Consider the following 23660-nt stretch of genomic DNA (forward strand, 5'->3'; position numbering starts at 1 on the left):
GCTGGGAGGTTATAACTCAGAGAAAGAATATCCCTGAGTTCAATCTTCAGTAACACATGTGCATGAAACACACACACACACACACACACACACACACACACACACACGTCTTATGTTTGTCTTACAAAATATTCTTTTTGGAGGAAGGTACTGGGGATTGTTCTACCTCCATACTCTGAGCTACACCTCAGCCCTATTTTAGTTTTTATTTTGAAACAGGGTCTCGCTAAGTTCCTGAGTTCCGCACGAAATTGTTGAGGCTGAGTTTGCACCTTCGATCCTCCTGTCTAAGCCTCTCAAGTACTGAAATTACAAGGCATGAGTCACTGCGCCTGGCTGGTCTTACTATTTCTAAATGTTTATAAAGTCTACGTACCGGCTTAAAATCTTGGCACATAACCAAGATTTTGGTAGTTGGTGCAGTGTTCTGTTTCAGAACTGGGGAAATTGCAGCGCTCATCCAGCCAGAGTTTATGAAGCTGGAGAATGTCTTCACCTACTTTTTGAAATCATCAGGCAATAAAGAGACCACTGCCCCAGCATCTTCCCAGTGACAGCACATGGTTTTAAGGAGCCTTTTATAGGCTTCCCAGTCTTCATAGCTCTAGTATCGTTTATATCCTGGGCGTGTTGTTTGCTATCCAGGTGTTTTTCATCAAAGGGGAGTATTTTTGGAAGTGCCTGCCGTTTCTCCTTGTCAAAGTGGGAAGGTCTCCTGAGACAGAGACTTAATGGGACACACCGCTGCCAGCTGCTCCCTCTGGCAGATGCTGCCTCCCAGCGGCCCTCTGTCAGGAGCCTCTGCTGTAGCCCATCTTCCATGCAGATGGTCTACCAATGAGCCATTGCCTCTCTCAGCGCTCACACCACCCTTCCCAGGCCACAGGTCGCCTGCTGCAGACCTGCCAAGTGGCCGCCACCTTTTTGACAGGCAGGTTGCAGAGTCCTCATGGATGCCCAGGTCTCTCCTTCAGGCATTTGCACCAAGGAAGCTTTGGGGGTGGGGTGACGAGTCAGGCATGATGGGAGCATTAAAATGCATTTCCCTGACACTGAGAGCCAGCTGAGAGACAGGCTGTCTTCTTTGATATATGTGTGAGCTCCAGAGACTACTTAGCCAATCTGGCTCTTCAGAAACCCGTTTTGCGATTCTGTATTGATGGGGTTTGAAGGACTTAAAACGTGGTCCTGAGTGCTAATTCTGACAGTGTTTTCATAGCAAGTCTGTTTTCCCTTGTTTTTTCAAGAAGCAAAAAGTAGCGTGGGCCTAGAGTCACTGATGACGCAGCATTTCAAGGTGGCTAGGACAGGAAAACGCTCAGACATCGCTGTAAAAGAAATACCTGCAGAAGAGATTGGTCTTCTTGACCTTTGGCTGGGTGTGCTGATGTGGCAACCCAAACCCAGCAACTGAAATTTACCCTGAGCACACTGAAGAACAGAACGTCTAGCGGTTTGATTTTGAGTTCTGTGTAATTTCTGTAAGGGAGCTGTTTGCACCAGTTAGGCTAATGAAGAAACAACCCAAGGAAGCCAAAAATATGTAGATGTCAAATCTACAAAGCAAAACCCCTTCCTTCACCACCTTTGTGTTCTATTTTGATTCTGTAACTAATGGCCATTCATACTTCCTGAGGAAAGAAATGTCCAAGTATCAAAACTTTAAGTTGTTTGATCTTAAAATTCCTTTTAGAATAAGAAGAGCTAGCTGGGCATGGTGGCACAGGCTTGTAATCCCAGCATCTGGGAGGCTGAGACAAGAGGATTGTGGGCAGACGGCCTCAGCTTCTCAGGTCCTCTGCAACTTAGTGAGATCCTGCTTCAAAATAAAGACTTTAAAATAGGGCTGGGGGTATAGCTTGGAGGTATACTGCCCCTGGGTTTCATCCCCAGCACTGCAACCAAAAATAAATAAATAAATAAATAAATAAATAAATAAGAAGAGCTACACCCCTAGCCCTATTTCATTTTTTATTTCAAAACAGGGTGAGGTAGGATCTGTGGCCTAGGCTCTAGCTCCAGGTCACTTAAGTTGCCATTCCTTTGTCTCTGGAACTCAGTTTCCTCATCTGTAAAATGGGTGGATTAGGCTCTGTCTTAAACTGTTTTGTGTTGCTATAACAGAATAACTGGGACTGAGTAACTTATAAAGAAAGAGCTTTGGAGCCAGGCATGGTGGCTTGTAATTCCAGCATTTGGGAGGCTGAGACAAGAGGATCACGGTTTGCTAACAGCCTCAGCCACTTAGTGAGGCTCTTTGCAACTCAGTGAGACCCTGTTTCAAAGTAAAGAATAAAAAATAGGGCTGGGGGTGTAGCTCAGAGGTAGAATGCCCCTGGGTTCCACCCCAATACTGCAAAATAAAGGGAAAAAAAGGAAAAAAAGAAAAAGAAAGAGCTTTGTTTCAGCTCATTGTTCTAAAAACTGGAAAGTTGAAGATTGCATGGTCATACCTGGTCAGCTTCTGGTGAGGGATTTGTACTGCATCATAGCAACCAAATGTGCACGAAAGAACGTGTGTGTGTGTGTGTGTGTGTGTGTGTGTGTGTGTGTGTGTGTGTGTGAGAGAGAGAGAGAGAGAGAGAGAGAGAGAGAGAGAGAGAGAGAGAGAGAGAGCACGCAGAGAGAGTAGTCATGCTGGTTTTGTAACACCTCCCTCTAGTGGTAATCCAGACCCTTGTGATTTAATTCACTCTGGCTAGATCTAACTCCCAAGGAATCTACTCATCTCTTAAAGGTTCCACCACTCCTTAATCACAGGAATCATGCGCCAACATGGCTTTTGGTGATGCAAACCACAGCACCCTCTATGTTTTCAAAGTCCCTTCAAGCTTGAAGAGAAATCAGTTTTAGGTACCAAGGTGAGAGCGTGGGGCGGGGGTGGTAGAGGATGGTTTTCCTCCATGTTCTCCCACTTTCTAGACCTCATTCTGGTCACTCCTCATCCTCATCACACACACATACTTTCTCCACCGCTGTGCAAGGAAGCCTGCCTTCCCCACTAGGAGAACGTGTCAGTAGGTATCCTGTCCCTGCCCCCCCAAAAAACTGCACACATGGGGCCGTTGGGCTCTCACTCTAAACTCATTTTCCATGGCATCAAAGCCACTGGGAATGTGGGCTTTTAACTTCCTGGATGGGAAATGGAAATGACCCTACTTTATGTCAGGGCCACAGGAAGAAGAGTAGGCAAGGAAATACAGATGCGACCAACCAGGAAGTTTAAAGATTTAGAAAAATTAGTGTTTCTGACATATGAATGACTGCGAGGCTGGTCGCCTGCACCTGCCATTGTCAGGTCCCGTTGTCCTTCAAGTACTTGATCAGCGTACATTGTCAGGGCTAAATTTATTTCCTTGTGTCTGTCTAGCCGGATCGGTTCCCTGTTCTTTGACAGTCCTGCCTTGGGCACCTGCATCAGACTTGGGCCGGCAGGCAGGGTGAGGGCACACCCCCAGGGTGCTTTTAACCCACTGATGACTTGCTCGCTGGGGAGGAATTTTTGAAAGAGGGAAGGATATGACTTAAATGTCGGTTTCCTTCTTCCTGAATAAGAACACAGGTGGAATCAGGCCGTGGTTTGAAGGCAGACCCTCCAAAATGCAGTGTCGTCAATGTGGTAGAAGGAGGAGGGATGTCTAAGAGGTGGTGAAGCCAGGAGGGTGGTCCCTCACTAAGACCCGTTTTGTCCCATCATCCCAGACATGGAACATCCGTGAAGTCTTAAGTTGAGCAACAAATACACCACTATGGTAATGGAAATAATTATTTCATAGAACTGAACACTTGGGATTTAATAATTTAAAGTAGTCATGATTTGTCTTATTTTCTACCATGTTACCTGATTATTTCTTTTTACTAACATAGTACCTGAAACAGGGTAATTTACAAAGAATAAAAAGAAGGAGCTGGCATTTGTGCTGGCGAGGGTCCACTTGCTATGTCCTCAAATGACAGATGGCGGAAGGCATGCAAGCTAACAATGTCTGAAGCTTCTTTAAAAACCCATTCAGTGTTCAGTTCTATAAAGGTAACAACTTTTTCAACGTTACCATAAATGGTATATTCATTGCTCACTTAGAGTTTGTATATGTGTTCCACATCTTGGGTAATGGGACAGAAGATTTTGCTTATGACAGGCAGCTCATAGTTCCCATTCCTGGAAAGAAGAGGCTCAGACATATGCTAAGTGCATGTGTACCCCTGTGTGCGTGTGCACACTTGGCTGCACATTGGCTCTGATTTGGTGGCTCATAAGGTAGAAAGTGCCTCCATTCTTGTCCAAGTTACCCTGAAGTATAGTAACAGCAATGCATGCCATTGACCTATTCTCAAAGTCTCTCACACGCATCTCTCTGATCTCAGAACAAAGGAAAAAGGGGTCTGCTAATTTAAATTTTTCTTTTTTTAAAAAATGATGAGCTGTGTAACTCTGTTTCTGTCTTTGTCTGGTTTGTTAGGAATCGAAGTGCACAGGAGTTTAGTTTGGTCCATTTTGCTAGCTTTTAGATATAGTGGTATATAGAAATAACAAAAAAATAGAGGGAATATGTTGTATCGCACACACATACTGAGGGTGGTAAGTGATGTCACCCTATACCTTTAGGCTTATAAAAGGGAGATGAAATTTGGGATTTTTTTTTTCTTCTGACAGTTGGATGCAGGGCCTTGTACATGCTTAGCAATAGCTATACCACTGAGATACATCCACAACCCTTTTCATTTTTTATTTTGAGTTAGGATCTGGCTAAGTTACCAAGGCTGGCTTTGAACTAGAGATCCTCCAGTTTTGGCCCCCAGTAACTGTCATCACCTGTGCCACTAAACCCCATTTTAAAGCCCATTTCACATTCAGCTTTCATTCTAGATACCTCCATGCTACTTTTAAAAACTTTTACTTTCCATTCTTCTTTCCCTGGATACTTTCTTAAGTTGCTCTTTTCTTAAAGGATAGGTTATTTTTACTTCCTATTGTTTGTGTACCTATTATCCCTTTCACTACCCTATAAATCTCTTGAGGACTTTTTCCTTATAGCCTCAAAGCAAAGCTACATACATTACAAATATGAAGTGCTTAGTAGAATTGCCAGGTAACATATTTAACCAAATTTTAGTTTGGATAAAGAAGTAATCTTTTTAGTATATGTATGTCCAGTATTTGCAACATGCATATTCTAATGTATTTTGAGTTCAGACCTAATTGTGTGTCCTATACTTTTACTTACTAACTTGAGCCATCCCATTCATAAATACTAGAGCCATTCTGTACCTGGGCATTATTAGACATGCTGTCTCCTAGGTCCCTGCATGGCGTGAATGTCAAGGGGTTATAAGCATTACACATAGGCATTAGTGAAATATCCTTCTCATAGTTTACTTTTTCCCTCTGGCTGCTTATTACATTGGTGTCAGGACCATCTTTGTGGACAACTCCAAGCAGACCTGACATAATGATAAACTCTGACATGTGAAAGTCTGTGTGTAAATGCCCTATTAAGATGCCTTCTGTAGTCAATCATATTCTCTCTGGGTTCAAATAGTGGGAGATTAAATGCATTTAAGGAAATGGCTAGAAGAAAATGATCAGATTTTCAAGCTTGAGAGGTGATCGTTTGGAGGGTGATTGGAATGACCAAATGGCCTCCTCCCCCCATCTTAGCCCACTGATTTCCCCATAAGTATGTCCCAGTTCTCAAGAAAGGAATATTAAAGATACTGGAAAAACTCTTACTGTAAAATATGAGGCACTGACCTTGGAGTTCACTGCTACTTAATGTCATCCATGCTTGCAAAAGTAGTCAGTGGCTAAGTAATAGACCAGATGTAGAAAGGCTGAACTGCAAACCAACACCTGCCATTCAATCTCAGGCAGGCAGTCATGATGGTAATCTTGCCTTGGATTTTCTTTTCCTTAAAAACAAGGGCACTGTTATGTTTTATAAGGCACTTAGGCATGTGTTAGGATTTAATTCAGAATGCGGGATTGCAGTTTGGATAACAATGTTCCCTAGATCCTCTTGCCAGATAGACTGGACATTAATTAATTTTCCTGTCTAGGTGATTAGGGACAGGTTATAGAGTGACTGAGCTTCTCACCCCAGACATGTCGACCTTTAACCACTTGCCTTCTAGTGGTACTGGGAGGCTTCAACTGTGGTATGTGAAGGAATGTCCTATGGTTATTTCTGAATTGCTTGCTTACTCATTATTCACTATTAACAAACATTTCTTAAGAATGAAACATTACATTTTTTTAGGGAGCAAGCATAGACATTGCTATTGAGAAGAAATAATTAGAAATATTTTTGTAACAGACCCACTGTGGAATTGGAAACTGTTTCAAAGAAATATATGTTGGAACATGATTTTGTGAAAAAGGCTGTTTAAAGAAGTTTCCTTGTGAAAATAGAGAATCAGGAAATTTGAACTTGTCTGGAAATTCCTGCTTAGGTGATGTGGGATTAATTTTGTCCCATCTAAGGCAGCTTTTGTTCTTTTTGTTTTTCTTTTAAGATTCTGGTTCCCTAACACTCCCTTGGCCTCTTTCATAATTGCTGAGGTATAGGGTGGTTGTCAGAAATTTTTAGCATCACAAGACTGCCAGTGACATTTGGGCACATCTATCAAAGCATTGGGTGTGCAAAGGACTGTTATTAAGTTCCATAACTTCTCCAAAAAGTAAGGTCCTGAGTACAAATTGTTTTGTAATGTACGGAGTCAATCAGCTTACCTTAAAAATACACATTGCATTATGGAGGTTATATACTCTTAAGTTAGAGGTGGTCTTTAGAAGAGAAAAAGCCAGCAGTGATATAATCTCTAATATATCAGTCAGGGCCTGTGAGTTCTTTTCATTATTGTTATTGTTATAAAACAAGCAGTTGAGCTAAATTTGAATATTTTCTTGGCAATGTGGAACTGAACCACAATGGAAAGATATGATCCCTGAAGAAATGTAAATGAGAGACAGACTGAAACTTAAGTATGTGATTCCATAAAAGTCCAGTGGGTTCCATATATGTATTATTGTACTAGGTATGACCGGGGGCTACAAAGATGGATGAGATACAGTCTTAGTGGACACAGAGTTTTTGATGTAGCAGAGCATTTTGTGTCCAGATATGAGTGACATTAGGCACACATGTGCCCTCATATAGAAAATAGTGTGATGGGGAAGATAAGGGTAGTACCCCTGATGAGGCTTAGTGCCCAAGGGAACATGGATAAGGCTTCCGGGAAGAGGCCTGGAACCCCCACTGGGCACAGTGTGTCAGCACTGTGCTGGGCACTTGGCATGGGTTACCTCCTACCATCATTGCCAGTCCTGAGGAAATGGAAGCTCAGAGAGGTAATGCTATTTACTCAGAGGCCCCTGGCTAATGCAGGTGAGCGTGGGTGTAGACCTATGTCTGACTGCTTTTCCACCTTGTGCTCCCGAGTCCAGCTGGTGAAGGGAAAGAGAACCCATTATCCCTAATGTGCCTGAGGCTGGGGAGAATTCGATCCAGTCTGTAGATGACACGGGGAGGAGATCTTTTGCTATGGAGAGCTGTTCAACAATGGAAACTGGAGGGATAAGAAGTTATTGCTTTTTGCAGACTTTCCATTTGCCATGTGGTATAACAGGCTCTAGGTTTACATTTGAAATGAGTTCTCACAATCATCTTGTGATGTTGCCATCATCTGCATTGTACAAAATTTTTACTCAGGAAAAACTGAGGTATGGGAGGTTAAGAAGCCTCAAAAGTCCCACAACAAGTTCCCGGTCAGGGTTTGAATTTAAAAATTGAACTTTGTGATTGTGGCCCAATGCTCTTGGACTTGGACTTGAAATCAAGAGTTTGATCTCATGAGTTTAGAAACTGAAGGTATTTCCATTACCTGGAGGAGGCAGATAAAACAGTTAGATGGAGTAACATTTTGGCAGGATAGCACAAAATGGGTTGGGAATTCCAAGTGTACCAGAGAGGAGGAAGAGCTGACTCTTAATGTTTGATGATTATTTTTTTAAAAGGTAAGATACTTTTGGGCGTGGTGGTGCACGCTTGTAATCCCTGTGCTTGGGAGGCGGAGACAGGAGGATAGTGTAGGTTCAAAGCTAGCCGCGCTGGCTTAAGAAGCCCTGTTTCCAAATTAAAATAAAAGTATAAAATAGGTCTGGGAGTGTAGCCCAGAGGTAGAAGGGTTTCCAGGAACCCCAGTATCACACACAAAAAAAGGTAAGATACTGGTCTTGTGAGAGATTTTAGAGAGGTACAGAAGAAGGAGGAGAAAGAAAGGAGGGGGGAGGAGGCTGACAAGTAGTTTAACAGCTGCTCCACATATCCACAAAATGACTCTGAGAAAAAATGGTTCTATTTATTTGCCTTTTCCTTCCATATATCTTGCCAGCAGCATTCATCAATATCTGTCATTTCCCAGGGGGTTTAGACATGTCTGGCAATTCATTCTACTGAATTATATTTCAATACGTGAATGGAGGGAGGCCAGATTGCAGACGTTAACTCTGACCTCTGCCCAGAGTAGCTGAGACACCACCGCCACCCAGCTCCTCGGTGCCCTCCCGCGAGCTGATGTGCATTTCAGGTGCCACTACTTGGTGTCAGGTTCTCATTAGACTACACTCTGCTTAATACGTCCTAAAAATCAGTTTCACCTTTTCACAGTTGCCTTTGGTCTATACATCTGGAGTTCAGGGTCACATCATTATTTATGTTTTAAATAAGTATTTTAAATCCAGACCACCACCACTTGAAGGGAGCTTGCTTTAGTGGTCTAGGTGAAATGGGCAGTTGGTGACTGAGGCTGGGTCTCATTGCAGAATGGGAGAATTTGCTGGGGTTTGGTCCACCCAAAGGCAGTGGTGTAATGACAGCCTACTGCAGCTGGCCAAGCTCTAGGACATCATTAGCTGATTTATCCTAACTAATATCTGCCATTGGAATTTGACTGAGATTTTGAATCTGGTGAAAGAGAAGAAACATTATGTTAGGAACAAATTAAGGGAAAGTACAAAAAAAGAAAGGCCAAATATATTTCTCTGAATTTTTTCTATTTGCAAATACACTGTGTGTTGGCATTTTTGCCCTTTTATCATAAAATAGCAAGAGTGACAGGGTGGCTGCCTGAGATCATGGGTGAAGAACCCACTACATCTTTGAATCACCTTGCCCTAGTGCCCACACCAGAAGTTATTTTTTGATTTAAAACTGCAGCCGTGATTGACAGTGGCAGTGGTGGCTTAAGATCTGCTCCATGGACTCCTGATTTGTCCAAAGGCTTTGATATCTGTATCATAGACATGTGTGTTGTTATTTTTTGACAGTTCCCAGCTCCCTTACAGTGTAGACTTGGGCTTTATTGACTCCTTCAAACATTTGTCATGTGCCTACCCTGTCTGGGTTTGCCCCAAAGAAACTGTTGGCTTCTGTTGCCTGATGCCCTTCCTGCAAACTTCATTTCAAAGCAGTCCTCCAGCTTTGTCTCCAGGCTCCTACAGTTAGTAATGCTGCCTGGAGGTTCTATGTTAGATATAGAGTGCTGGTCACCATATTCTAAAAAAATGGAACTCTTCATCTCTGCTGGATTTCAGTCTTGTAGCTAAACAGGTAATTTGATGAAGACCTTGTTACCCTACTGGAGTCACCCACCCTGCCTCCCAAGGCGTGTGTGCTCTCTTCTTTAGCTTCCGGTTTCCTTGTCAAATGGAGGTGACTGGCCAGTGAGCAGTGATGTCTTTAAAAATTCAGGGTCAAGGCTCTGTGTTGGACTTCTCTTGTGTGAATAAACACACTGTACTTTTTTTTTGTGTGTGGTACTGGGGATGGAACCCTTCTACCTCCGGGCTATGCTCCCAGACCTATTTTTTTTTTAATATTTATTTGGAAACAGGGTCTCTTAAGCCAGTGAGGCTGTCTTCGAACCTGCGCCATCTTCCTGTCTCCGCCTCCCAAGCACGGGGATTATAAGCGTGCACCACCATGCCTGGCCACACTGTACTCTTTTAAAAGGCTGGAACAGCAGCTCAGTACAGGAGTCAGTGAACTTCTGCACTCTTTGGTCACAGGTGCTCTGGTTTCTTGAATTTTATTTATTTATGCCATTAAGAAGAATGTGTTAGCAGCATTGTTGATGTTATCTAGGTACAGCCATTCTTTCATGGTGGGGACAAGAAATTGGAAGGCAGTCACCCATGTGAGTGGGAAGATGAAAGGAACCATGTCCCTGTGCTGTAGTAGCAACACTGAAGACGAATAAAGGGAGGCCGTAATTGCCTGTGAGGACGAGAGTCATGACGACCAGGGAACAAATGTTTAGGAGTGAGCAGCGGGGCATAGAAGAAGAATCTCCAGGCAGTGATGGAGGATACTGGAGGGCAATGGCTTCTGAGTCATGGATTCTCTCCAGACGCAGCCAGTGACTTATCATGGTCTTTACCCTCTCTACATTTCTAAAGTTTGGAGAGTTTTTTTTTTTTTTAAATTTAGTTCCCCTAACTTATATAATTTGAAGGGCTTAAGTTATTAAAGGGAATTTGTAATACCAGGGGTCAATGAAGATTGACCTATATATCTTCTTTTGACAATAATTATTTTCTTCTCCCTACAGTGTTTTTGGCTAAGCAAGAAAAGATATTTTTTATATTGTGGCAAAGTATGCATAAAAATTTACCATTTTTACTATTTTAAGTGCACAATTTAGTGGCATTAAGAACATTCATGTCATTGTGCAATGATCACGATACATCTCCAGAACCATTCCATCATCCCATACTGAAACCTTTTACCCCTTAAGCTAGGACTCCCATTCCTTCCACCCCCAGCCCTGGAAACCACTGTTCTACCACGTGTCTCAATGAATTTGGCCACTCCAGCTACTTCATAGAAATGAAGTCCTATAGCAACCACCCTTTCGTCACAGGTCGTTTCATTTAGCATCGTATATTCAAGGTCATCCACGCTGTAGCAAATGACAAAATTCCATTCTATTTAAGGCTAAGCAGTGCTCCATTGTATATATGTATGTGTGCATATAAACATTTTGTTTATCCACTCACCCATCAATGGACATTTTGTTTGTTTCCACGTTTTGCCTTATGTGAATAGTGCCACAATGCACATGGGTGTACAAGTGTTTGAAGCCTGGCTTTTAATTTCTTTATGTATAGACCTAGACATGGGATCAAGCAAGGGAGATTTTACCAGGCAACAGGAGAGAAGAAATGGTAGAAATTTCTCTCCTCTCAATGTAGTGGATGGTGTGAACTTTCTGAGGAGCTTCTGTGAGAACTGATCCATAGATGCTGAGGCGAGCAGTGGGCTGGTAGCCAAACCTACATACCTATAAAGATACACACGGGAGAAGAAGGTCTCCTAACAGAGCACATGCCCCGGTTGCCTGCTCATGTCACCAATACAGTGCCAGATTACCATTTTTTTTTCATTCCTAGCCCTCTGTAATGCTACCCCATTCCCCCTTCCTACTGTTCGTGGCTCCCCTACCTCTCCAAAACCCTAGAGAAGAACACATTGGCCCCCTTGGCTTTCCGCTTCTCTTGATTGGTCACTTAGAGGGATGGGCAGACTGTTTCAGAGCATTTACATATGATAGAGCACCAGAAGCCATATCATATCATAGGGTTGTTTAGTCTTATTTTCTCTTTGATGTCCTGCTTGTAGTCTAAGAGCAATAACCCCACATGCAAGGCTGTGGGCTGACTGCTCAATCTATGTGCACTCCGGGTGACACAGAACTTTTTAAATGGAAGCCTTCAGACCTAGTCAGGTGCCATTATTCCCCAATGGTAAAGTAGATCTCCAGCGCCTGTATTTAATTCTTTATATGACCAATCTGCTAAAGTTATTGCTGATGTGGTGTTTCCCTATTTCTACCTTTGGGGTCCTTTGAAGGCATGGATCTCATGTCTAAAAGCATGAGTTCCTGCTTCTAGTTTTTTGGAATTTAGAATGGAAACAAAGATAAACATATTTCAGGAGAAATCATATATAACCTACATAAAATTAAGGCACAGTCACCTGTTTATATTAATATATAGCCATAGAAAACTATAAGACTTCCCACTCTCACTGTGTTAAGTAGAGTCTCCATTACCAAAACAACCACAGTAATCATTGTAAAAGAGCCAAACAACCTATACCTCTGTGGCTGAAATATTAAAGATTCTTATATTAATCTGGTCAAGTGATTCCAGCTTCAGAGCGGACCTCTATTTATTGCCTCTTGGCTGCTAGTAGTGAGTAGCAGTACAAAATATTTAATAAATGTTAATGAGCACGGCAAGATCTTAGAAACATGTTTCCTGAGAGCACAGAGCTGATCGAAGTTCCAGTTGGAACCATAAGCTCAGTTCGGTATTAAAACAGAGCATCCAGATTGTTAGGCTAGCTCACCTCTCGCACAACAAATTGGGAATGGTATTATCCATTAATTTCCACCCTGTGCAGCTGAATGATGCTGTTGACAGATGCTAATTTTCTTAAATCGTAGGCAGCAAATGATGCATGAATATAACAGCAACACACTTTTTAGAGGCTCTTGGTAGTCATCAGAAAGCGAATTTATATAAAGTTTGATGTAATCACTACCAACTATGGCACTCTGTTAGTGCCTCCTAATGACTGCCTTAAATCCATCTGTGGTCCTCTTTTCCCTAGTCACACTAATGGGGGCTAGGCGAGAACAAAGCATCCCATGTGTTGTATTAACAGACCATCCAATTTGTAACATTCACATAATTCCTTAGGACAAGACCTATGTGGTAATAACAACATCTAAAATCCAACCCATCATGGGACTATAAACATTTCATCGCATATGTGTATAAATCCTTCCAAATTGATTTTTCCGGTGGCTTACCATTTTATATTTCTTTCTTACCTTATAATTCAGTAAGTGTTGAACAGCTTTGTATTTCTTAATTTTTAAGATTATTTGATTGAGTGTTAATTCTGTAATGTTTATTTTGCTCTCTGTGTGTGTGTGTGTGTGTGTGTGTGTGTGTGTGTGTGTGTGTTGCTAGGGATTGAGCCCAGGGACTTTCTACCTATGAGATATACTCCCCCCTTTTTATTTTTTATTTTTTAATTTTGAAACAGGGTCTTGCTAGGTTGCTGAAAGTCTCACTATGTTTGCTAAGACTGTCCTTGAACCTGTACAATTCTCTTGTCTCAGCCTCCCAAGTACTAGGATTACAGGTGTGGGTCACCATGCCTGGCTTTATTAAGTTTTAGATTTTATGACAACCCTATTAGTTTGTGCACTTTACAGATGAGGAACTTCAGGCTAGAAGAAGTTCATGACATAAGTGATGGAATCCATTTTAGGGTTCGGAATTGTAAATCAGTAGACTTAGCTCTAAAGTCACCCATAGGTAGAGCAATTAACTTTTGCCATTACTGGCAAGGTGCATGGGCGAGGCCTACATTAGTTTTTGAATATCAAATTGAAGACATCCCTTCGGTCTTATGACCAGAATAGATTTACACATGAGATGGTAACAAATAAGATGCATATGATAGTGTTAAATATCAAAAAGGACAAGATGCCATGCAAACCTTGTGAGTTTGCCTCTCAGTTTGTTTACTTAAAGTGCCCTGTGAGGTTTAACAAGGCCGAAGTATTCAGAGTGTGGCTCAGAGTGTACAGAGAGATGGTTCCTTTTTTTTTTTTTTTATTCCCTGAGCTGTTTCCAATACTGTCCAATCCTGGACTGTGCCTCAACCCAGTGACTGGGGAACTAGTAGATCAATGCCCTGCACCAAGGATTCCCCAAGTCCTGATGGCCGGGTGCTCCTCATGGTTCCTCCTCTCCCCCATTTCCCTCTGACTGCCCTCACCCTCCTTCCCCGCCATCACTTGACTTCAGGAACCACCATTTTGAGGAACAGAAGGAAAATGCTCCTAGCTAGTTTGTTGCGTGAACACATAGAGCACATTTTATTCTTTATTTTGAAACAGGGTCTCACTGAGTTGCAGAGGGCCTCACTAAGTAGCTGAGGCTGTCTACGAACCACGATTCTCCTGTCTCAGCCTCCTGAATTCTGGGATTATGAGGGTGCACCACCACGCCCGGCTTTAGAGCACATTTTAAAAATAAGAAACATTGAAAGCAATATTATTATAAAATATCATGTACAGGAATCCATGGAGGATAATTTAGTACTACCCCATATACTTGCCAGCCAGTTATATCAAAGTCTTTGTTACCTCTTTCAGGTACATATTTTAAAAATAATGTTTCATTTAAAGCCACAGGTCCAGTCAGGCATGGTGGCGCACGCTTGTAATCCCCGCACTTGGGAGGCAGAGACAGGAGGATCGCGCAGGTTCGAAGCCAGCCACGCACTCTGGCTTAGGAGACCCTGTTTCCAAATAAGAATGTAAAAATAGGTCTGGGAGTGTAGCCCAGAGGTAGAAGGGCTTCCAGGAACCCCAGTACCACCAAAAAAATAAAAAAATAAAAATAAAGCCACAGGTCAAAAATGTAATTCTTCATTTAAACTTTTAATTTGAACTATCAGGCCTTGTTATTTCCTGCAGATAGTATTTAAAAGAATAAAATGGGGGTGTCCTCAGTGGTGGCGTACTTTTCTAGCATGTACAGTCGGATCCCTAGCTCCACACACACAAAGTAAAGAGGTGCAATCCAGCACACGTCTCCCCGCTCCCGTCTCCCATTTTTTCTCTGCCATGGATAACTACAATTCTGATTTTGCTAGTTATTGCTTCCATAAAGAAACATTATTCATTTTCATATTACTCAGTGTTATTTCTTATGTGACTTGGTCTAGGAATGCAACTGTTTTATTTTGTTGCTATGGTAGCTGTGGAGGAGGACACAGGTATTACGATAATGTGATTGGTGTTAATATATTGATTGCTTTCTATGTTCTAGGGGAAGCGACTTAAGTGTTATCATCACCTTTAATCTTCTACCTTGTAAAGTATTATTCCCACTTAGGATGGGACTATTGAGGCTTGGAAATTGGATAAATTGCCCAACAGCTTGACTATTATGAACAACTAATAAGAACTGGGTTTCAGATTGATGGTTTGAATCATTTCCATATTATTTTCTTTGTGCATGTATATAGTATGTATTATTTTCTTATAAATGTTGAATCTTCCTATCTTAATCTGTAACTTTTTTTCACCGAAGCATGTGCATTAGATATTTTTTGTGTGTGGTAGAATTTGGGCTTTCAGGTCAGAATCCTCGTTTTTCCCACTTAGCTATAAGCCCTTACCTAGTCGAAGAACCTCTCTGTGCATTAATGTGGAAATAACAATACCTACCCAGAGGGTTATTAGATTGTTGCAGTGCCCATCCTATATATGAAGGTCTCTGTAGTTTTGCTATAATGTTGTACTTAGAAATGAAATTTAAAAAAATCATCTGTGCATTGGTATTCTTCCATTTTAGACTTGATCAAATATTGTTCAACAGTATAGTTTAGCTGCATTTCAGTCATTTATTAAATTTTTAACATTTTTAACAATTTTAAACAATTTTAAGTTTTTAACAATTTTAAATTATTAACATTTATTAAACATTTACAACATGCCAGGTCCTGTGCCAGGAATTGGAGGTACAGAAATGAAATAAGCATGTGTCCTCACATTAGGGAGTTATAAGAACATAGGTGAATAATATTTTGCTACTAAAAGTGAGGGGAAAGACCAATTTGTACAATTTGCCAGTGAACTAAAATATTTGGCCTTGAAGATTTTCCATGACTACATGAGACTTTCCAGAAGTTTTTGCATCTTCTTTTAGTTGCCTCCCTTCAGATTACCGATTAGGTTGGTATATTTTTAACAAGTGATGCCCTTCAGATAGTGAATTAGCTCTGTGTTAAAGGAGCCATTTATTCCGGCCATACTAATGTTGCTTTCCTGAGTGTAGCCTACAGTTTTCCTGCCCTTTCTCATTAATGCCTTGCTTTGGGGCCTAAAGGGGCAGATTTCCCAAAGCCCCTCTTAATTCAGCTTTTCGTTCACATTTCAAAATGAGGCAAAGAAAAAAAATAAAAATTTCAGACTCTAAATGTAACATTCTTTGCACAGGATGTCTGAATATCTTTGAGACAGTGATCAGAACCACAGAAGGTAATTAATTATACCTGAGTTTTCAATGGCAGTGTTCATGTTCCAATTAATTGACAGTTGCTATGTTTATTTGCTTGGAAAAGGTCATCATCTATTATGTGAGTTTGGCAGGGAGCAGGTGACAGAAATCAATGTGATCCTATTTTTACAAGAAAATACAGGTTGTAGAAAGAAAGTATGAAGGAAAATCATGGAAATGTCTAGAATGATTTTTCTCTGAACTGATCACAGGCGATTTATTTCCTTTGTGTATTTGTGCATTTTCTGCTTTGAATGAAAAGAAACCCAAACCCCATTGGAAGAGATTATTTTCATTTCCTTTTTTTTTTTTAACTACTGTCATGGCTAAATAGTTAATAGTTACTGAGTGCTTCACTCATCAAATCCTCTCAATAACTCTATATAGTGGACTTTAGAGTCTGTTTGAGAGATGGAAAAACCAAGGCCAAGAGAGGTCGACTACATTCTTTCCAGTGTTCTTCAACTGCAGAGCAAGTATTCTTCAAAGGCAGGTCTAGCTTTTTTCTGTATACTAAGAGAATGAAAGATCAGTTTTGGTGAATTAAGAAGCCATTTTTCCTTTGTAATTATAAATGTCTGAAAGCACTTGGGTTAGATAAAGCATTACGTGTCTTAACCTGGGCAATGGATGGCAGAGGCCCCTAACTCCTGCGTTTTGATAGTAGTGGTAGTTAGCCTATGGAGTGATGGTAGACTAGTTAATGGACTGTGATAATTATTAACCAGCAGGATGGACTTGTTAGGTGGATGCTTGAGATCAAACAACAGATGTTACCTCTGTTGCAGGACCACCAGTCACGCAGGGTGTAAGCCTTCTTGATTCTTAAAAGAAATGAAGCTAGAATACCCACACCTGGCCCTCACATTACAGTCTATCTTTTCATTGTCCCTATGTTTTCCAGGAAGGAACACACATGCTCATCCTTTCTTCATTTACTGAATAACTACCAGTCATTGTGCTAGTATTGGAGCGACATATATAAAAGTCAGGTGTGTGGTCTGTTTTTACTGAGCTTTGTTACTCTGTGAATATTCATGGCCACCCGAACTCTCCCAGTCAAAAAGCCTCACTTTTTGTATGTTGATAGTAGTCTAGTCCCTGTACCTTGGAATAAGAGTGTACTTCGGTTCAGCTGCTTGACTTTAAAAGCATATGCTGTGTATATTAGAGTTCAAGGTTGATGGAAATTGCGCAGTGAACCTGGACTGACATTGATGTCCTGATTTATGCAAATGGGTACCATTATGTATGCCGTGGACATGGTTGGGCGACCACCAGCACTTGGGAGAGAGAAGCTGGGGGTCACTAGGCGCATTTCACCTTGAAAGAACTCTACTGCCTCCTTTCATTGGTCATGGACTCCACTTTGTAGACTCGGATTCCTCCATCACTTTCCCAGTAGGATTTTTTCAGAGAACAATTTACAACACATGTGTATTTTTGTGATGTGGCGTGCTCTGGGTACTTACATGTGTCCTTAACACATTCTAGTGGAATACAAAGACGGAGAACCCACTCCATCCTGCCCTGGTGAAGCTGTGTGAGCAGGTGATGAAGAAGTTTGCTTGGGTTTCCATGGAAAGTCAAGGGATAGACTTGGTTTATCCCTTGGTGGATCAAGGGATCGCCCCCGCCCCCAGTGGATAACGTAACTTAATGACAATAACTTTTCTCTGGTTGCTCTTAATTAAGTAGCAATTTTAATTATATTAATATTTAGCAATATCAACACTAATTATATCATTATATTAATATCATATTAATGTCGATTATAATTATATTAATATATAGAGATTATAATTATATTAATAGGGAAGGAGGTGGCTAGCAAGAGACTTAATATTGTCACAGAATTACTGCCGCCAGTCCACCACTTACATTCTCTTCTCTTTAACCCCAACAGGGAGGTACCTCCTTCCAAACCCGGTGGCAGGCCAGGCTTGGCCAGCCTCGGCGGAGACGTCCAACCTCGTACGCATGCGCAGCCAAGCCCTGGGCCAGTCGGCGCCGTCGCTCACTGCCAGCTTGGTGAGTCGTCTACGCACGTTCTCAAGGTTCCTGGAGATCACCGTCTCTCTGAGCATTGTTTAGATTTATTGAGTTGAACTAGGTTCAGAGTTACCCACATGTGGCACTGCTCGCTTTCATTGTGCTAATTTCTACCCCTTACTACCTGAATTTGGAATAGGTGTATGTGGCTCTACCTCCATTCTTTACTCCCAAAGGGAAGAAAATGTTTCCGTGCCTCCTTTTTTTAACTTTTTATTTAATTTCCAACTTAAAGAAATGTTATAAGGATAGAAAAAGTGCATAGAGCACCAGTTTATCCTGTATCTAGATTCAATGAAATAACATCTTGCCCAATTTGCTTTATCATTTGTTTTCTATGTGTATGCATAAATATGTATATGTGTATGTGTGACTCTGTATGTACTTTCACATATTTTCTTAATTATTTGAGAGTACGTTGTGAATATATCATAGTCCTTTGTGACCACGGTTATCGACTTGAGTGAATTGGTGGCCAGTACAATCCTATTGTCTACTCCGCCATCTGTATTCAGTGTTATCAATTGCTCCAGTCACGTCCTCTCCTCCAGTGTCAGATCCAGATTGTGGCCATGTATTCAGTTGCCCACCTCTTTAATCTCCTTGAATCTGGAATGTTTACACAGCTTTCTTTGTCTTTTCTGATATCAATATTTTTGAAGAATTTTTTAATGAAACATTTTTACTGGAATACTTCTCGTATTACATCAGTCTGCTGTTTTCCCATGGTGAGACTTAGATTTTTGCATTCCAGACCAGAGTCAGGCCTTGGTGGTCCTCATGTAATGTCCACAGGTGTGATGTCCAGCTGCTCCTCTCTTTGATGTTAATTTTGATTACTCATTCAAAGTGTTGCCCAATTTTTCCACTGTAGTTAGGACTTTTTCTTCCATAAGCTATAAGGAATCTGTGGGGCGATACTTTCAAGCCATGCAAACATGGTTCTTTTTAAAGATGTCTCCTACATTTAGCACCTGTCAATGATTCTTCCTAGAACCATTCTTTTCTATAATGATAAAAAATGGTGAGGGGTAGGAGTGTAGCTCTGTGGTAGAGTACTTGCCTACATCATCCCTAACATCATAAAAAGGAGAAACAAGGAAAGAAAAGAAAAGAAAATTAAAAAAAACAAACCTGACTCTTCCTACATCTGTACCTACACATCTACCAGCTGGCACACAGAATAAATCTTTGTGTACTTGTTAATATTGTGAACTTGCATATTTTTTATTTCTCCCAGTGTAGGCCTTTCGGGTTTTTTTTTTTTGTTGTTGTTGTTTGTTTGTTTTTGGTAGTACTAGAGTTCCTGGAAACCATTCTACCTCTGGGCTACACTCCCAGACCTATTTTATATTTTTTTATTTGGAAACAGGGTCTCTTAAGCCAGCGCAGCTGGCTTCGAACCTGCGCGATCCTCCTGTCTGCACTTCCCAAGCGTGGGGATTACAAGCGTGTGCCACCATGCCCAGCCTAGGCCTTTGTTTTTTAACCATAATGCTTACTGAGTTGTGTATGTTTGCTGTTTTGTTTTGTGGTTAACGGGCATTTTACTTAACCTTTGACTTAGCTGGAAGTCTCTACAAGTTACTTTTGCATTGGTGCTTAGAGTTGTGTGTTATGGAGATTCAGTGCATTCCGGTGTTTTATATTTTTATTTATTGGTAAAAAATTAAGTTGGCTATTTGTGAATCATACAGTAATGCACCAAGCTTTGACTTAGGTCTAGCCTCTACTCCTGCTTTACTATTAAGAAGTGACTATATAACCTTAGCAAGCTATTTAGTTCCTTAAATATTATCACCTTATGTGCAATTGCAAGATGAAAAGACATATTAAGTAGTCTATGAAGTCACTTCCAACTCTGGAATTCCCTACTTCTACTTTCAGAATAACTGTAGTTCTGAATTATAGAGTAATTATCTCTAGAGAAGTTTCTTTTAGGATATTTTGTGAATTCAAAATTGACTATTATCCTTAAGCCCAAATTCATCTTTTTCTTCTCATGGAAATATTGGGACTTTTAAAGGGATGCAGTTAAAGCAATCCCTCAATCCAAAGTGACTTTTTCTCCTTGGAGAATTTTGTTAAAAGCTTGTCTATAAACATTTACTTTTTAAAAGGAAAATATTTCACAATTTTTGATTTGCTTTCTTGTGCCAGAAATATTTTTCAGCTGTTATGCAACCATACTTAACATATAAATAGTAATCTTATATGCTTATTGCCTAGTAAATCATTCTGATTAAAACAACAATCACAAATTATTGTGTCTTAGTACCTAAAACATGTAGTCAAATTCTCAGATACAGAAGCTGATTTGTTCATTGTTAACGTGCCAAAGTACGTATTGGATAACCTAAGCTATTTGGGAAGAGTATTTAAAAATAAAGAGAACTATTAATAGAAGACACACGAGAGTAATGCCTGAAATCTGTCAGAGGACTTTCTTACCAAAGAATCTCTTAAATGGTTTGCTGATCTACCTGCAAGATTTATACTTATAGTGCTTGCTTATGATCAACTGCAGAAAGTGCTAACATACCAAGTGAAGCAAAATTTAAATGGTTGGCTGGTATTATAAAATGTCTCCAATGCTAGAACTGTTAATACATCTGTTGTTATGTTATGGGTAAGTTTGGACACAGAAGCTGATTGTGATAGTCATTCTGCTAAATTGTGAAGGGGTCAGCATTTAACCCTCATTCTATCTTTCCCTTCTGAGGATTATAATTCCTAATTCTCCTTGTATTCTACGGCAAACTGTGTGTCCCCCACCCTCTGTTGTACAAGGGCAGCAGCAACCGGAGGGGAGCTGCCCAGCAGAGCACCATCTTGACTTCCTTGTCAGTCTACTGTGCTCTGCCATTGTGTCAAAGTGATGCTTCCATACGCTTCAGTATGTGACTCAGGTACACACAATGGCTTTTCTTGCTGTCAGTACCCTTTGTAGGACCACTCAGCTAAAGGGACATTGCATTAAAGTTTAATGCGTTTCCTATTTCTCTTATGTTTGAGTTGGGTTGTATCTGAATTATCTCTGCCAATTACAACTAACAGGTTTGGTGGAAAATATGCTGAAAAAGTGGAAATGGACATATTTTAGAACTCTTTTTTTTAAATTTCCCCTTTCCCTGTCTTTTAAATAAGCTGATATGTGTACCTTGTAAGCAGAACATGCCTCACTGATGGAACCTGGTCCTGGTCTCTACGCGTTGGTCCCTCCTAGAGCTGTAAGCCCTCCTTCCCTGATTGTCTTAACCTTATCATGCTACACATTTGGTTTTATGCTTGTGCCTAGTATCTCCCTGCTAGAGCAATGCTTCTTGAGGGCAGCATTCTTCTCTAATTTGATTTTTGACTCCCCACTGCTCCTAGCTCAGTGCCTTGCACACAGGAGGTATTCAGCAATGTTGAAAGAATGAATAATTAATTACTCCTGGAAAAGTGACAGGTTCCTGTCAATGCAAGGGGAGAATCATGGTGTGATTTTGCATGCTGTGATGGGTGGCTTGATGAGAGCATTCATCTAAAATCACTCTGATTTTGCTGCTCGGTGTGTACCTTACAACTGTGATTACCTTATAGACCATGTGATAGGCCAGATCTCATTTAGTTCCACATCAGCTGCCCAAATAATATGTTGACAAAACTTGGAGGAAATGATCACTGTCCACATTCAAAGAATGTTCATTAATCTGCTTCTAAGAAATCATGATTATAGTTCCATGGGTTTAAAATATTTTGTTGATTCACTGAATGACTACCTTGGAGCAGTATGTATGTTTGAGTGTGGAAGAATTAATAAAATAAGGAACCCAAATGGTTTATGTCTATGTCAGCCTTGCCCTCAATATAACAAAATTCCATGCTCTATCATAACAACAAACATTTCAGAAAAGAATAAACCTACCTGAGAGGTATGGATATGTTAGTAAGATATAAATGAAGGCCCTGTGGTTTGGTAAATATGAATTTTAGTAAATGCATGACCTATAGTCATTTAAATGCCATAGGCAAACTTGAAGGCAATGCTAACTACCTTCTCAAGGAGGAGATTAATTCCTAGCCTGAAGTATCTAGTTTTCCTTGGCAATGCTAAATGTAGTTGTGTTCCCTCTCCCAGACACACTGGGCATTTCAGATAAATGGCATGTTGCCAATTCATCCTAAGTAGCCTGGTAGCTGGCAGAATACACGCTCAGCCAGTGTCCGCCTGCTGGGACACCAGCCGGGAGTGCTGATGAAGTGTCAGATGTATACTTCATATACATTAATCTGAAGAGGGGAAAACTCATTTTCCCATTTGCTTCCTCCATCTTTCTGTCCCTCCCCACACACATGGGTAGTTTATCAAAGAAGTCATAGTCGTCAGAAGCAGTGGGATTTGTACAGATGCTGCGTTCTGTCAAGAAAGATGGAGATTTCAGAAGGCAAAAGCAAGACCAGTGGCAACTCATTTCTTGGTAGGAAAATAAGGTTGTAAGCCCTGATGACTGACGTTCAGAAATGGTAGATGTGGCTGTCCTGAGAAATATTCAACATTTTTGTACTTTGGAGTAATGGATGGCAGAAGTTCCCTGAAAATTAGGTTCTAGTATTTGTCTCCAGTTGTATTTGACTTGAACTGTGAATGTTTTCAGCTTTATTTCTGTGAAGGTCCCATCCATGTTCCTTCTCACTGAGGTCTTCCTTGGCTATCTGTTTGAAACTATTCCCTGTGCCACTTGGTATATATCCCACTTCCTTCATTTTTTCCCATAGCTGTATTACTTTTGAATACACAATATCATTTATTTATTTTATTTACACTCATTCCTCATGTCCATGCAGGACTGGTTCCAAGATACCCTTGAGTACTAAAATCTGTGGATGCTGAAGTCCCTTATCTAAAGTGTATAATTTGGACATAACCTGTGCACATCCTCCCATATACTATAACGCATCTCTAGGTTACTTATAATATTTAGTGCAATGCAAATACTGTGTAAAGAGTTGTTATTTTGTGTAGTTTAGGGAATAATTATAAGATTGTATATGTGCAGTATGGACATATTTTGTCAAATATTTTCTTATTGAGTTGAATTCATAGATGCAGAAGCCATGGACGAGGAGGGCGGCTGTATGTCTTTTCCATTTCCCAGTTATTTCCCCAGTACCTAACATGGTGTATGGCACAGAATAGATGTTCGCTGAACTTATTGAATACATAAACAAATATATATTTCCCCTTCTCTATATTCAGTGTCATAGAACTGACTGTTATATATTTATTTTTTAAATTTGTGATAAATGTTATTTGGTTTATACTATATAGGTTAACCAAGTAGTAACTACACAAGCTATGGAGAAGCTAACTATGGAAATTATCTTTAGGAATTAAGGTGTAATTGCTCAGTTGGAATATGAGAAGGAGAGAAGAAATCAGAGTGCTTAGAGCATGGGCTGATTTGGACCCTACCAT

General features: G+C 40.6%; 1 protein-coding gene across 2 annotated transcripts in view; it reads left to right on the forward strand.

Moving 5' to 3' along the window:
• MAST4 (microtubule associated serine/threonine kinase family member 4) overlaps positions 1 to 23660 on the forward strand; it is a gene marked incomplete at both ends in the record, with an annotated part of 610384 nt that overhangs the window by 187173 nt on the left and 399551 nt on the right. For both annotated transcript variants that reach the window (XM_080702972.1, XM_080702973.1), the window contains one exon: positions 18054 to 18178. In XM_080702972.1, the coding sequence (XP_080559098.1) occupies positions 18054 to 18178 (125 nt within the window). The remainder of the gene's footprint in view (positions 1 to 18053; positions 18179 to 23660) is intronic.

This window comes from Muscardinus avellanarius (genome assembly GCF_963383645.1).
Source record: "Muscardinus avellanarius genome assembly, chromosome: 1".
Lineage (NCBI taxonomy): Eukaryota > Metazoa > Chordata > Mammalia > Rodentia > Gliridae > Muscardinus > Muscardinus avellanarius.